This window comes from Delphinus delphis, chromosome 3, assembly GCF_949987515.2.
Source record: "Delphinus delphis chromosome 3, mDelDel1.2, whole genome shotgun sequence".
Lineage (NCBI taxonomy): Eukaryota > Metazoa > Chordata > Mammalia > Artiodactyla > Delphinidae > Delphinus > Delphinus delphis.
Window position 1 is genome coordinate 57,724,879 of NC_082685.1, and position 17,282 is coordinate 57,742,160.

A 17,282-nucleotide genomic window follows, 5' to 3' on the forward strand; every position below is an offset into this window, starting at 1 on the left:
TACACAAAAACTAACCCAAAATGAGTCTGAGAGTTAAACGTAAAACATAAAACTTCATGAGCTAACATAAAGCTTGTTAAAGAATTCTTAGGAAAAAAAATAAAAAAAGAATTCTTAGACGTGACACCAAAAGCACAATCCATGGGGTTCCCTGGTGGCGCAGTGGTTAAGAATCTGCCTGCCAATGCAGGGGACACGGGTTCGAGCCCTGGCCCAGGAAGATCCCAAATGCCATGGAGCAACTAAGCCTGTGTGCCACAACTACTGAGCCCATGAGCCACAACTACTGAAGCCCATGCACCTAGAGCCTGTGCTCCACAACAAGAGAAGCCACCGCAACATGAAGTCTGAGCACTGCAACAAAGAGTAGCCCTGCTCGCCACAACTAGAGAAAGCCCACAAGCAGCAACAAAGACCGAATGCAGCCAAAAATAATTTTTTTAAAAAAAAAGCACGATCCATAAATGGGGGAGGATATCAATAAATTGAACTTCATCAAAATTAAAAACTTACTATACAAAATACCTGTTAAGAGGATGAAAAGACAAGCTACATCCACACCATGGAGTACTCACAGACAAACTACTGACAGACACACCAACTTGGATGGCTCTCAAGGACAACATGTTGAGTGGAAAAAAAAAAAAAAAGCCAATTTCAAAAGGTCATATACTCATATACAGTATATTATACTGTATGATTCCACTTATACAATATTCTGGGAATGACAGAATTAGAGATGGAGACAGATTAGTTGCCAAGGGTTAGGGATGGTGGGGAATATAAGCAACATGGGTATGACTATAACGGGTAGCATGAGGGAAAGCTTTGTGGTGATGGAATAGTTCTGTATCTTGATTGCAGAGATGGTTACACAAATCTTCACAGGTGATAAAACCACAGAATTACTGTGCCAACGTCAGTTTCCTGATGTTGATACTGTACTATAGTTCCATAAAATGTAACCATTAGGGGAAACTGGGTAAAGGTATACTGGACTGCTCTGTATTATCTTTGCAAATCCCTATGAATCAAAATAAAAAGTTAAAAAAATAATAATCTGTTAGTTGACTTTTTATTAGTGTAAATAAACACTGAAGCAAATAATGTAATGGAATTTTTTTCAACTTGATGGAAAACTGCACACCAGAATCTTAGAATGGCTCTAAACTGAGGAGAGTATGCTAATTTTAGGTAATTCACCTGGAGTTTTTAGTAGCACACACTGCCTCAATATATACCCTAAGTGATTCAAGTCTGAGGAAAATATTATAATTTTTCACATACCAGGTCCCTTAGTTTTATCTATGAAGAAAATTAGCCATTTACCACAGGCCAAGGGGGCAGTAAACCTGCTTGACAACTGGTCAACTCTCCCTTTCCACAGTCTGTTGCAGCAGTCCTGTCCTTAACAGCACCATCTCACTGCCCACAACCTTGATGGTTTCCTGACTGTTGGTCTGGCCTCCAGGCTCTCCCCCAACCACTTTAACGCTTCCTGTACACACCTGAGAAACTAATCTCTCCCAAACACCACTTTTCTTCATATTCTGTGTTACCCAGATGGCAGAAATTCTTAAAACAGGAACAAAGTTAAGGAGACATATTTCAGTTTAATTTAAGAAGAAAAAAGCTTTAAAAATAAACACAAGGCTGGAAAAAGCTGCTTCCAGAGGTAGCAAGTCCTGAGTCACTATATATATTTAAATATATGGGAACCTGAACCTGGGAGACCTGTTCCAGCCACAGAACCCTCTAATCCTGTATCATTTCCCGGATTGTGCTCCCTTCTTCACCTAGCATTCCAAGCCACCCTCTAAAATCTAGCTTCCAAGCTCTTTCTTATCCAACCTCTCCTCTCAGCACTCCTCTCCAGTCAGAACCCTCACTGTTCCTCACCCACATCTTGCTCTGTCTGCTGGTTTTCTTACCTGAATGACTTCTTCCCCTCCCTTCTTTCACCTTTCAAGATCCACTACTGCACCTTCAGGAAGCCTTTCTAATCCCATGCTTAACCTCCTAGTCCACTCCATTCTTGGCATGACACTCATGCTATTATTAATTTACATTTCCATATGTCCTGATTATAAGCTCCAAGATGAAACAGGAAAAACAGCCTCCTGTCTGTCTGCCTTTTTTCTTTTTGGCCGCGCCGCTCTGCATGCAGAATCTTAGTTCCCTGACCAGGGACTGAAACTAGGCCCCCTACAGCAGGGGTCCCCAACCCCCAGGCCACGGACCAGTGCAGCAGACTGTCAGTAACCGGGCCGCACAGCAGGAGGTGCGGGCAAGGGAGCGAAGCTTCATCTGCCTGCTCCCCGTCGCTCGCATCACCACCTGAACCATCCCCGCCCCCATCCGTGGAAAAACTGTCCTCCACAAAATGGGTCCCTGTGCCAAAAAGGTTGGGGACCGCTGCAGTGGAAGCACTGAGTCCTAACCACTGGACTGTCAGGGAATTCCTGAAGACGGTCTCTCTGCATCAGAGACCACACATGGTCACCCAGCCCCTTCCCCACTCTGGTGTCTCTAAACACAAGCTTCTTCCCAGGAAATACACTGTTGCGCAGTACACCAATCATTGGACCCTTTACCGAACAGAGTATCATTAGAAGCCGTGCGGGAATACATAAAGGTGCACCTCAGATTCTTGGGGCCTTCTCCTCCCTCCTCCACCCAGAAATGCCCAAGAGCTGTAGGGAAGAAGTCACTGATGCAGCAGCAAGTCTCTGTTCTTGGCCTTTGAGATCTAACTGTGAATTGTAACTAATGGATTAAAAAACCCTGTTCTAGTAGAAACTATTCCTCATCAGTCAACCTCCAATTTACCATCACTGGTCCTCCTTTTTTAACGTCTCCCCCTTTTCAAACAAGTTTCATTTAGGCTTTCCCATCTCTGTCCCTTGGATGTCCCCTAATCAGTTAAGGGCCCTCTTTTTCTCATCAGAGCCCTATTCAAGGACTCACAAATACTCTTTTCCAGGTATCGTTAAAATACATCAATATATGGGCTTCCCTGGTGGCGCAGTGGTTAAGAATCCGCCTGTCAATGCAGGGGACGTGTGTTCGAGCCCTGGTCCGGGAAGATCCCACATGCCACGGAGCAACTAAGCCCGCGAGCCACAACTACGGAGCCCACGTGCCACAACTACTGAACCCCGTGTGCCTAGAGCCCGTGCTCCGCAACAACAGAAGCCACTGCAATGAGAAGCACACGCACCACAACGAAGAGTAGCCCCCGCTCACCACAACTAGAGAAAGCCGCGCACAGTAACGAAGACCCAACACGACCAAAAATACATAAATTAAATAATTTTTTTTTTTTTTTTTTGCAGTACGCGGGCCTCTCACTGTTGTGGCCTCTCCCGTTGCGGAGCACAGGCTCCAGACGCGCAGGCTCAGCGGCCATGGCTCACAGGCCCAGCCGCTCCGCGGCATGTGGGATCCTCCCAGACCGGGGCACAAACTCGTGTCCCCTGCATCGGCAGGCGGACTCTCAACCACTGCGCCACCAGGGAAGCCCTAAATAAATTTTTTTTTAAAATCAATATATGTATAAGGAATGAATGCTAATGGGTATGAGATTTCTTTTGGGGGTGATGAAAATGTTCTGTAATTAAATAATGGTGACAGCTGCACAATTCTGTGAATATACTAAAAACCACTGAATCATATACATTTTAAAAGGGTGAATTTTATGTTAAGTGAATTATATCTCAATTTCTTTTTTTTTAAGGTAAGATTCTCCACTAGTATCCCTGCATTTACATTTGGCAGCGGGGAGGAAACTCACCTTAAATTTTGGAAAGAGCCTTTTCTCACATAATTCTTGGAGAACATAGTCAATTACCTTCCTCAAACATTTAAGTGCCTATCATAGAACAGGCACCATGATAGCTGCCACAGAGAACAGTCACCAGACCAGCACAGAACCTACCCTGCTGGAGCCTAGAAAGGGGAAGACAACCAAATATTTAATTGTCACTGTGCTAAGAGCTAGGAAGAAAAAAGTATAAAGTAAGAATGACCTAATCAGGGAGGGGAACATGGGGGGTGGGCAGGGTCCCAAAAAAGCACATCTCTATGAGGCACATGTATGCCTCAGCCCATATAAGGTAGTTAACAACTAGTTTGGCCTGACTAGCAGTACAATGAAATCCCTAGATCACAGGGGTTTGGAGGCCATGCAATTGATAATTGGCTCCCACCCACCACAGGAGACTCACCTGATCTTGAGGTAAAGTGACCCTGCATTTATGTATGTGAATGTTTTACCCACTGACAGTGTTACGGTAACATTTTAGTGTACTCACAAATGTTTGTGTTTATTATTCATGTAATCAGGGGCAAATACAAAAAGAAAATTAAGTTATGCTGAAAAACTGCATGCATTCAAGTCTCTGGTTATTAATTATGACTGCACAGAAAGCACAGGACTTGTACAAACTCAAAAGATATAGAAGGTCCAATTTTTGGCTCAAAAGCATTATAAGTACCTAAATCAATTATTTATTTGAAAACAGTAAGCTCATATCTTTAATCCTAGATCAGAGGTCAGCTACCTACAGCCTGTGGGTCAAATCTGGCCAACCCCCTGTTTTTATAAACAAGTTTTCCTGGAATACAGCCATGCCCATTTGTTTATATACTGAATAGCTGCTTTCCCAACACAACTGCAGAACTCAGTAGTGTCAAGAAAGACCTTATCGCCAATAAGGTCTAAAATATTTACTACTTGAACGTTACCCCCCCCCCAAAAAAAAAGCCAACTTGTACTAGGCAAAAGTAGTCCACATTGATTTGGAACAAAACAATCTTTTTATACATCCTTTAGGGACTTCCCTGGTGTTGCAGTGGTTAGGAATCCGCCTGCCAGTGCAGGGGACATGGGTTCGAGCCCTGGTCCGGGAGGATCCCACATGCCGCAGATCAACTAAGCCTGTGCACCACAACTACTGAGTCTGCACTCTAGAGCCCGTGAGCCACAACTACTGAGCCCGCGTGCCACAACTAATGAAGTGCATGCACCTAGAGCCCAGGCTCTGCAACAAGAGAAGCCACTGCAATGAGAAGTCCGCGCACCGCAATGAAGAGTAGCCCTGCTCGCCGCAACTAGAGAAAGCCCATGCCCAGCAACAAAGACCCAAAGCAGCCAAAAATAAATAAATAAAAATAAATAAATATACATCCTTTAGCAATTAAGTGTTCCAGTGGATAAGCAACAGACTTGAAATGCAAAGGATTCTAACTCTACTTAATAAGTCAATCTGCTATGGAGCGCTAGATAAATCATAACTACTCTACATTTTATATGCCAGTAAAATTCAGAGCAGTTAGGTCAGAGTTTTGCATAAGTGCTCAGAACGACTGAAAGCAGGCCTGGGAAAGGTTTTTGCATTAATTATCTTTCCCTACCCAATAAATTACCCCAAAGTTTGGTTGCTTAAAATAAATATTATTTCCCCAAGTTTTCTGTGGGTCAGGAATTCAGGGTTGATTGGGGCTGCCATCACCTGAAACTTGCCTGTAGCTGGGGGATGTGCTTCCAAGGCAGAATACTTATATGCTTGGCAATTTGGTACAAGAGACATCAGTTCCTTTCCACAAGACCTCCTGAGTGTCCTTGTAACATAGCAGCCAGCTTCCCCAGAGTGAATAACCCATGAGAAAGAGATAAGAGGATACAACACTCTTTTTATGACTTTGCTTCGAAAGTAAATAGTATAACTTCCACATCACATTCTATTCTTTATAGAACCAAGAGTCTCTAAGTACAACACACATTCAAGAGAATCAAAGTTAGACGCCACTTTTTAAACGGAGAGGTGTCAAAGAATCTGCAGATATATCAACATCACTTCAGGGTTTCAAATGATGAGTAAACAGCTTCAACAACATAACCAACAAGGTTTGGCTGACTAAAAAGGATCTGTGCTCAACCATTTTCATACCACGTATTTTCTACTTATGATAGGAGAGAGGCTGCATCACCATTTGTTAACAATCACCAAAGAAAAAAGTAAGCCAACAGAAAAAAGGCAAGGCACTTCAGCTTTTCACACCTGATACAGTAACGATGATGACAGGCAGTTATATATTTGCTTTAGTTTTACTTTTGTTTTGTTTTGTCTTCCTGCAAGGAGAAGGAAAATTATGGTGACTAAATCATGAATAGATCAAAAATAATTACAAAGCTGGACTGGGACGAACAAGTATTTATGATTCAGAGCCACATAAAAGATTTTCTCAGATATAAACAAAAAAACACAAAGAAACAGAAATTTAGATATGCATTCATAATAGGGGGGTGCTTGGGGAGAGTGTATTATACCATGATTGCTACAGATTTGTATCAGAGTAACTTCTGAAACAAGGAACATATACAGTGGGAAAAAAAGCTACTTACAATAATTAAGCTTTATTTTGAAAATAAATGTCTTAAGTCACTAGACAATGAACACTTGACCAAATTCACCTGTTAAGATTTTGAGTTTCATTAGAGGAGGCAAGAAGGCCTAGGAAACAAAACTTTCTGAGGTCAATGAAGTAACAGCTGTCCTGATTTCCTCAATAGGAAGCTCAAAAATTGTCCTGAATTGGAAAATTAAACCACTTTAAAATAAATTCATTAAAAACCCATTCTACCAAGTTGATAGTGTCCTGCCAAAATTCAAGTCCACCCAGAACCTGTGAATGTGGCCTTATTTAGATATAGGGTCTTTGCAGATATAACCAAATTAAGATGAGGTCACACTGGGTGGACCCGAAATCAGTGACTAATGTCTTTATAAGAGGGAACTTTGCAACACAGAGATACATGGAGAATAAATACCATGTGACAAAAAGAGCCAGATATTGGAATGATGTGTCTATAAGCCAAGGAATGCCAAGGATTGCCAGCAACAACCAGAAGCCAGGAAAGAACATGGAACAGATTCTTCATCTGAGGCCCCAAGAAAGAATCAACCCTGCTGACGCCTTGATTTCAGAACTTCAAAAAAAAAAATTTCTATTGCTCTAAGCTACCAAGTTTGTAGTAATTTATTATGGCAGCCAGAGAAAACTAACACGTCCACCTAGCTAGTATTACGGAACTTAAGTAATCTCATCATTTGCAGTATTAAAATATTTATTCACAAACTCAGAACAATGGGAGATAGCATCTCCATTGAATGCACTGCTCTTTTTGGGTACTGTCACAGGGATGAATTTGACTTAAGATTCCAATGGACTTTGTACATTGCTGTCAGCCATCAGAGAGCCACTGAGGTTCTCCCAAGAGCCAGTAAAGCACATGCACAGAGCAGGAGGTCAGTTCACCTTAGATGATATCCAACAGCCGTAAAAAAACCTATGTCTTTGTTGAAGTCCTCCTGCTGGACCAGAAGTTTAACACAAAACTGCAGGTTTCAAGAAGTTAATCGTCCAGGTTTAAAGTCCTCTTATCATGATAACCAACAAGGACCTACTGTATAGTACAGGGAACTCTGTTTAATATTCTGTAATAACCTAAATGGGAAAAGAATTTGAAAAAGAATAGATACATGTATATGTATAACCGAATCACTTTACTGTACACCTGAAACTAATACAACATTGTTAATCAACTATATTCCAATATAAAATTTAAAAAATTTTTTAATAAAATAAAGTCCTCTTATATTGTGCTTATTACATCATAGCGATGACAGTTTTTCTAATAGTAACTACTGATAAGCTGTGGGTTACAATTTCACTTTTTACTACTTCTGAGTTTCCAAAAATAATGTTTCCCTTAAGCTCCATTTAAATTATTTTAAACTCAAGCCAGTGCAAATATGCATGGCTGATTTTACATACCAGTCTGACAGAATGAAGCGGTTTCTAGTGCTTTCTGAAAAGAATGGCTGGACATTTTTCCATTTTATCACCCTTACATCTTCGGCACAAACTAAGAGATATTACATAGGATGAAATATAAACTTCTGCCCCATTTATTTCCTATCAAATTGTGTTATAACATTTCTAAGACTCAACTATTATTTGGAACACCCAAGGGAACTGGATTCAGAGTCTCCAAAAAAGAAGTTCCTTTGTTAATCTCTCCTGATTAAAGCTTAAGCCAGTACAACTTAATACATCTCCACTAAGTGAATATTCATAGTTACCTGAGCAACTGGCAAGCATATAAGAATGAAAATACTGACCACAAAAAGTCACCTTTAAGGATTATTTTTCTAGAAAGGCCTGCCTCTCTCTATATAAAAAGCAATATTGACCTACCTTGTTTTCGAACATCTTCTACAGCAGCCACAAGCTCCTCCTTGAGAAACTGACTCTCCTTTGCAATTTTATCCCCCTTCTCCAAGAAATTCTCAGTTGCCTGTTCAACAGATGCAGCCAAAACATGGGCCTTCTTAGAACGACCTCTCTTCTTATTAGAGGGCCCCTTGCTATTGGTGTTTACCAGGGTTGTAACCTAAAAGTTTCATTTTTGAAAATTAAATTGTAGTCAATTAAAATTTAAAAAAAAACAAAGACTAACATCTTTAAAGGTAGCAAGAATAAATTATTCATAATAAAATGAAACATCACACTTATGAGATTCCACTAAGCATTAACAAATAACATACAACTCTCTCCATATTTAAGATATTCAGGAATGATACTCTATTTAGTTTCCAAAATAATTTAGCTATCTCAATGTGTAAGCTAAGAAATATAATGAATATTTTAATTCTTCAAACGTGATCATTAGGTTTTTAAACTTCATTTTACAAATTAAAAACTGGTAACAAACAAGTTACGTCTCTACTGCACGTCATCAAGAAGGTTAGAAAGAGGTTAACAATGAATTTATTAGATCTGCCTGGAGGTCACATTTTTCCATGTTTTCAACCTATGCAAAATGTTTTAAGATAACTTGCTTCTGAAATCTCTTCAGTGTATTCACACAAATCGCAATTAATTAGGAAAGGCCCTTAATAAAGAAAGGAACAATTGCCCAAAGCAGCCTACTGTGATGATGTTTTAAGTCCCAGACATTAACCATCATTAACACATATAATAATGATGACCTGTATAGGCTGAAGATGACTAAACATTTATTAGTGTAACGCGGTCCACAGAAGACCTGAGAGCTGCAGTAGATGGGCTCCAAGAAAGTAAATATTCTCGAGTATTACCACCCACTCCTACTTACTTACTTATAATACTAGTTTATATTTATGAGCTAGAATGGAGTTTTTTAAAAAGATAGCACATGCCATTACATCTCATTTTCATGCTAGCACAGTATCTGTCTGTCTGTCTGTCTCTCTCTCTCTCTCTCACACACACACACACACACACACAGGAGTAAAATGTGCCAAAACACTAAAAGTGCATAGCTAGTTGCTAACAGTTAATGAAATGTCATCACACTGTGATATTTGTACTTGTAACAAAACATACCAAACCTACACTCTCAAGTTAAATGACCTGTTAATCAATCCTAGACAACAAAAGGTGTGTTAAGCAGAGTGAAGAAGCTTAACAGTCAAGGCTCCGCATCCTATCTTTTTTTGAAATACTTTTAAGTACTAGTTGCACTACATACACTAGCCCCTATTACTGCCAGTAAGACTGAAAAAATGGCAGCAAATGTGTTTCTAAAGGGCTAAATGAATCCACACATCAATATTTAACTATTAGCGGAGCCAAACTGCCTCATTACTATCAGCCTAAACTCAACCACTCAAATTAAGGCTTTGAACTAAATAACCTTGCCCTGTGTTTATTACCTGGGCCCATTGCTATGGAATCATGTTACAACAACTACGTATTTGTTTGCAGATTCTTACCTGGGTAACAAGAGGCTCCAGCAGTCTTTCAACTGCCAGAGTCCTGATCTCTAGACTTTTGGGGTCCCATTTGAAGTTTATGTTGCCTGCGTGGACAGCAGTCATTTCTGAAAGAGAAAGAGACAAGGTCAGGCAAGTATCAAACACAAACATGAAACATATAACAAGTCTTCTCCTACTTAAGGACTTTTATACCAGGAAAGCTACAATCACAAGATGAAAAAAATTCTTACCAGCCTGCACATGAGGGCCCATAATTCTTACAACCTCTTACACTTAAGATTTCGAGTTTACAAACATTAGGGCTACTGTAAGAGGGCATTCCCAAACACAGAGCTTTTCCCTTTTGGCTTCTCTGGCACCAAGACACTTCTACCTCGAGTTTTTCCACACTGACTTAGAATTAGGATGAAAAGCTAAAGTGAAAGAAGACTAATACAGAAGATTCTGGTTTTTCTTATTCCAAAATATTTATAGTACACTATTATCTAAAAGGTAAACCTCACTTCACTGTTTGATGGATTCTTAGAGAATATCTTCTCTTACTGTATTAAAACATAATGCTTAAGCCTACTGCCCTCTGCACCTACAGCTATTATCACTTGTAGCCAGAAGAAATTTCAAGTCACACACTTAGTCAAATATCACTGTATCAGTGTCAAGGTAAACTTCCATTAGACAGAGGCTTTAAGACTAAGGGAAAAAGACTTCAGCCAAAATACCAAGCAGCTGGTGTTTGCTTCTAAAAGTAGTGCCTCAAAGATTAAAGAAAAACCAGAAAACCAGGTGAGACATGTAGCTGAAGTAAACACTAAAACTTTCCAGACAACAAACTGTTCATAGAAATATAAAACCTTTTAGGGTGCATTTTTGTGAACAAGAAATTCTACCTCTCAATTTTTATTCTAGGAAAAATTAAGGTACATGTAAAAACTTGGATACAATGATGTTCACATCAGCACTGTATACAATCATTAAAAGCTGGAAACTACCTAAATTTCAAACAGATCACTGAATAAATCACACAACCAACCACACAAGGGGATACTGTGCTACTCTTAAAAAGCTATACTGACAAAATTCAGAAAAAAACAAAAATTAGTGTTCTCACTGCCCAGGTCTTCATTTCTATTAAATACTATTTCCTTAAAAAAAAAAAAAAAAGGCTTATTAAAGGTCTGATACATCCTGTTGCGCAGAAAGCAAGGAAAGACACAAAGACTAACAAGATCATATCAACAAGATACTAGAACCAAGGGCTCCATTGGCTAAATTCACAAGTTGAGTATCAAGAAGAATAACTGTAACTGCCTATTAGATAGCTATCCTACGACCACAGGGATCCTCAAAAGAAAGGGGATGGGAAGAGAATTTCTGTACCATAAATATAGAATAGAATTAGAAAATGACCATTTTGTAAACCCCAGTGGGATAACTGATTCAAACACGGATTATCAATGAATGTTAACACCATTAGGTGATAGGCTATTGGGGAACAGGGTATTTGTAAGGTGCCGAAGTACCACCTGAACAGGCTACTTACTAATTACAAAGCGGGGAGGATACACCTTCACAGTGTTGGGATCTAATAATCATCCCCTTAAATAACTAAACTTAGTATTGCTAATAATGCAACTCTGATAGTATATGCCTAACCCAATGAAATATGAAGTGCCCTATATTTCCTAGAAAGTACTCTTAATGAAAAAAAAGTTTTAAATGTTTTTCAAGAGCCTCTGTATTACTATAAACTGAGCAAAATTATCTGTGCAACAGCAAAATTAAAATTAAATGTTTAACCTGAGTCTAATGAAGCCTCTGCACAGGGATTCTAAGCCTTTTTCAATGTACGGATCCCTTTAGCAGTCTATAGACTAATGTTGTCCAACAGAAATATAATACAAGCCACCTATGTAATTTAAATTTTTCCAGTAGCCGTGTTAAAAAAGTAAAAAGAAACTGATGAAATTAATTTCAATAATATATTTTATTTAAAACAGTATATCTAAAATATTATCATTTCGTTATGTAATCAGTTTTTTTTAATTAGAGACATTTACATAAGTACTAAGTATTGGAAATCTGGGATGTGTTTTACACTTAAGGCACATTTAAATTCAAACAAGCCACACTTCAAGGGCTCAATAGCCACATGTGGCTAGTGGCTTCAGTACTGCACAGGGTAGCTATAGACCTTTTCTCAGAACTTTTTTGAAATGCGTGAAATATAATTCAAAGGATTACCGCCAAGGGGGCTTCCCTGGTGGCACAGTGGTTGAGAGTCCGCCTGCCGATGCAGGGGACACAGGTTCGTGCCCCGGTCCGGAAGGCCCATGAGCCATGGCCACTGAGCCTGAGCGTCTGGAGCCTGTGCTCCGCAACGGGAGAGGCCACAACAGTGAGAGGCCCGCATACCGCAAAAAAAAAAAAAAGGATTACCAAAGAAACACATATATTGAAATTTAGTTATGAAAATACTTTACAAATGTGTGATGCAGTAATATATATGCTCTTTATTAACACATTAAATAAGATGTCAAGCGACTTCCCTGGCGGTACAGTGGTTAAGGATCTGCCTGCCAATGTAGGGGACACAGGTTCGAGCCCTGGTCCAGGAAGATCCCACATGCCGTGGAGCAACTAAGCCCGTGTGCCACAACTACTGAGCCTGTGTGCCACAACTACTGAAGCCTGCGTGCCTAGAGCCGGTGCTCCGCAACAAGAGAAGCCACCACAATGAGAAGCCCGTGCACTGCAACAAAGAGTAGCCCCCGCTCGCCGCAACTAGAGAAAGCCCACGCACAGCAAGGAAGACCCAACACAGCCAAAAAAATAAATAATTTTTTTTTTAAAAATGTCAAGGGGCCTCCCTGGTGGCGCAGTGGTTGAGGATCTGCCTGCCAATGCAGGGGACACAGGTTCGAGCCCTGGTCTGGGAAGATCCCACATGCCGCGGAGCAACTAGGCCCGTGAGCCACAACTACTGAGCCTGCGCGTCTGGAGCCTGTGCTCCGCAACAAGAGAGGCCGCGACAGTGAGAGGCCCGCGCACCGTGATGAAGAGTGGCCCCCACTCGCCACAACAAGAGAAAGCCCTCGCACAGAAACGAAGACCCAACACAGCCAAAAATAAATTAAAAAAAAAAAAAGTCAAGAAGTCTGATAACTACTTCAAAGTAATAATGAACACGCACTTTTTCAAGATACATTACAATTGCTACATATATGAAAAGCACTGAGATTCCTACTAGTGGGACAAAGTTAGAGGTTCAACTGAAAACTGGAGTTGGTTTTCTATTGTTAATAAAAGAAGGAAATGCTAAATTCCTATTAACAACAAAGACAAAATTTTTCCAATTCAAATTCAATGCAGGTTAAGAAACCCTAACCTAGACTGTATTGCAAGTTTATATGAAGTATAGAAGTTTATAGGGGATACACATGCATGTTAAACAACACCATGAGGTAACAGACAAGTCCAGAATGTAAGGCATCCTACAAGACAACAGGACATTAACTTGTCAGAAAGTCAACATGGGGGGGTGTGGGGAATATTTCAGACTTTAAGGCTCAGGAGACATAAGAATCTAATGCAACACATGTATCTTGTTTGGATCCCAGTTTGAAACAAAAAGCTATTAAGAAGACATTTGCAGGGAAATTGGTAAATTTTTAATATTTATATTATGGAATTACTGCTCAATTTCATAGGTGTGATAATGAATTGTGGCTATATAGAAAAAGGACTATTTTTAGGAGATGCATGTTGAAATATCTAGGGGTGAAATGTCAAGATGATTGCAACTTTCAAATTCAGCGAAAGTAAAAATACATACACATAGAGACCAAGGAATTATGAAAAGATATTCATAAATGTTAAATTAGATGGAAGACATGTGTGTGGCTGGGTGTGTATATCTGAAATTTCTCATTTTAAAAATGGGGAAAATGTAGAGGTTTATGAGAAAATGTTCAAAATACATACTACTGAAGACGGAAAGGGGATTTTGAAAACAATATGAAGTATAACTGCAGGGGGATATATAAACCAAAATATTAACAATGATGTTACCTCTAAGATTTGGGGATTATGAGTGGTTTTAACATTCTTTTTTATAATTGTATTTTATGATTTTATAAAATGACAGATATTTAGAAAGTTATTTTTGTAATGAAAAAAAGTACAATCTTTATTTTACAAATTGTAAGGAGCACAATATAATCAAAAGGCAGGCTTGACCATCACTTAATCACTTTGAACTTGTTTCCTCATTTATAAAATAAAACTATCATTTACTTTTTAGAAAAAGACTATCAGGGACTTCCCTGGTGGTCCAGTGGTAAAGAATCCACCTTCCAATGCAGGGGACACAGGTTTGACCCCTGGTCGGGGAACTAAGATCCCACATGCCATGGGGCAACTAAGCCTGCACGCCACAACTACTGAGCTCTTGCGTCTCAACTAGAAGGCCTGAGTGCCACAAACTACAGAGCCCACACGCTCTGGAGCCCATGCACCGCAGCTAGAGAGAAGCCCGCGAGCCGCAACGAAAGATCCCTCATGCCTCAACAAAGATCCACTGTGCTGCAACTAAGACCCGATGCAGCCAAAAAAATAAAGAAAAGAAAAAAAATAATAATAATAGGGGTCTTCCCTGGTGGCGCAGGGGCTAAGAATCCTCCTGCCAATGCAGGGGCCACGGGTTTGAGCCCTGGTCCGGGAAGATACCACATGCCGCGGAGCAACTAAGCCCATGCGCCACAGCTACTGAGGCTGCATGTCACAACTACTGAAGCCTGTGCACCTAGAGCCTGTGCTCCGCAACAAGAGAAGCCACTGCAATGAGAAGCCCGCGCACCACAACAAAGAGCAGCCCCGCTCGCTGCAACCAGAGAAAGCCCGCGTGCAGCAATGAAGGCCCAACGCAGCCAAAAATAAATAAATAAATACATACATTTATTAAAATAATAATAAAGAAAAAAAGACTATCATTGTCTTTAGATGGCTTTTGTGAACATTAAATTAAACAGACTGTGATCCGCTGAATGAGTCCACGCTAACATGAACAAAAGAGAAGAAAAGTTCCTCTGTAATAGGAAATTAACCAACAAATAGGGAAGGAATAACATATTTAGAAAAATCACCATTTAGGAAACATCATAATAATATTCGGGCAAGAATTATCAAAGAATGCTAAAGCAAACGGATGAAAAGTTTACTAAGAAACTGAGTACTTACATAGTCTCATAGTAACTCCCAACAGATTACTGATTACCAAGAGGGGAAATATAACTCTGTAGTACAGAAACCCGGCAAACACCACCTTAGCCAAGTGACAAAAATTAACATCCCTAATAATGGGACAAATGGACATCATGTACCCCCTGGTACAATGCACTGAGAAGGATACAGCATCACCTTCTGTCGTATTTCCTACCAATACTATCTAACCTCAATCTTGTCATGAGGAAACATCAGACAAACTCAAAGTGATGGATATTCTACAGAATAACTAGCTACAGTCTTCAAAAATGTCAAGGTAGGAAAAACAAAGATAGGCTGAGAAATTCTTCCAAATTAAAAGAGGCTAAAAAAGACATGAAAACTAAATGCAGTCATTCTGGACTGAAAATTGTATTAGGAGGGAAAAAAAATTGAAACAACTGATAAAATTTGATCAAGGACTCTGAAATAGATAATAAATAGTAATGTCTCAATGTTAACTTTTCAAATTCCCGTCATTATATTGTAGCTATGTCCTTGTGACATGTAATGGGAATGATGTCTGCAACTTATTCTCATATGGTTTAGAAAAAACTAATGTATTAAATATATGCATATATACAGAGAAGAACGGAAAGTGGGAGGAAGAGTGGGAAGGAGAAGAAAAGAAGGAAGAGAGGAGAAAGACAAGGAACAGGGAAATTGAAGGGGAAAATGAGAGACAGTATGGAGAAAGGGAGGGGTAGAAGAAGAGAAGAGAAGGGAGGAGGAGAGGGAGAGAACAAGGGGGGAGGGGAGAGGAGAGGAGAGGGAGAGATGTCTTGAAATGTGGCTAGTGTAGCTGAGAATTGATTATCTTTATTTTATTTCATTTTAATTAATGTTAAATAGCCACCAGTGACTACCTTATCGGACAGCACAGTTCTAAACCCTCTACAGAAAGCAACATCAGACATCTAAATCCTATATTTGAATGATGACCAGGACAAGGTAGAACTGCGCATGTCTGTGACCAGTACACTCCTAACAACTTTACTATAAAAAATATGTTTGTATCCTCTCCCATAAATGCATGCTTGAGGCACAAACAGGTAGACTCCTTTAGATATAGCTGAAAATATTACTGGAGGCATCATCTAAAAATTCTAGAATCGCTGAAGATGGAATGCCAAAAGGAATGTGGATTTGCTTAATCTGGTAACACAAAATGCCCATTTCCAGGGAATTTGTTTCATTTCAAGTGGGCAAATTTGCTCTCTACACTCATATTATGTCAAGCCTATACTTTGGTTTTTAAAGGTTATTTGCCCACTAAACATCAGCCCAAGTGAGCAAACCCTAGGAGATGGGAGTCCTTTAGATTGCTACAGGACTGACAACAGCTCAAGCAAATGTCATCAAATGTCAAAGATAAGACATTTCAGAAGGAATGATTTTTCCCCATGGATCCCACATTTCTGTATCCTAGCATTCCAGCCACTGTATCAACACAGAACAGAAAATCTTTCAAAGGTTGCAGAGGGAAGGAGTCAAAAGACAACTTAAGTGAAGTTAGCTGCAAGAAGACATGTGGTCACATTTGGATTTTAATTATTAAACAAGTACAACATACAACAATTCACTTTCCCAAAGAAACACACCTTTTCATTTTTTTCTTGAAATAAAAAGCCTTCTTGAAAGGAGCTCAGGGAAAAGCACTTAGCCCAACCCCTGCCTGAGGAAAGGCACCTGGCCTGAGGACTTGATTACTTTTGAAAACCAGCAAACAAGATCCAAACACCATACACATGCATTCTTATGGTTTTAGAATCCATTGCTCAGGCCCAATGAGCAAAACTGGAGAGGATGAGAGTCCTGAGCTGAGAGAGAGACAAGGTCTCAAGCCACAGGGAACCTGCCGAGAAGAAAAGCTGTTTGGAGATAACTCAAAGAGGGAGCAAGCTGCCCAAGGTGAGCCTGGGAAGACTGGACCAGTCCAGTAACGGGGAAAAAGGCTTCAGACACTTGGAGAAAAATTAGGACTGCCTTAGAGAAAGAACAAGAGTCCCCTGATGATCTGTACACATGTTGATTGATAATAAATTTTAAATTATCAAAAAAACAGTCTTTTTGGTCTTTTGTTTTCCCAATTACAAAATAATTTCACTTTCTTATTAACTGGAAAAGAAGGCAGAGTGTAAGCACACTAATGAACTGCAAACGACCCTGACCTCTCTGGGTGTGGGGAGACCCACTAGG

The 17,282-nt window shown here is 39.9% G+C and overlaps 1 protein-coding gene across 1 annotated transcript in view; it reads right to left on the bottom strand.

Annotated features, from left to right (window-relative positions):
• CTNNA1 (catenin alpha 1) overlaps positions 1-17,282 on the bottom strand; it is a 178,262-nt gene that overhangs the window by 141,290 nt on the left and 19,690 nt on the right. Inside the window, exons 2-3 of the mRNA XM_060008762.1 lie at positions 9,822-9,928; positions 8,263-8,458 (exon numbers count right to left, since the gene is read on the bottom strand). Of these exons, the coding sequence (XP_059864745.1) occupies positions 8,263-8,458; positions 9,822-9,926 (301 nt within the window). The 5' untranslated portion in view covers positions 9,927-9,928. The remainder of the gene's footprint in view (positions 1-8,262; positions 8,459-9,821; positions 9,929-17,282) is intronic.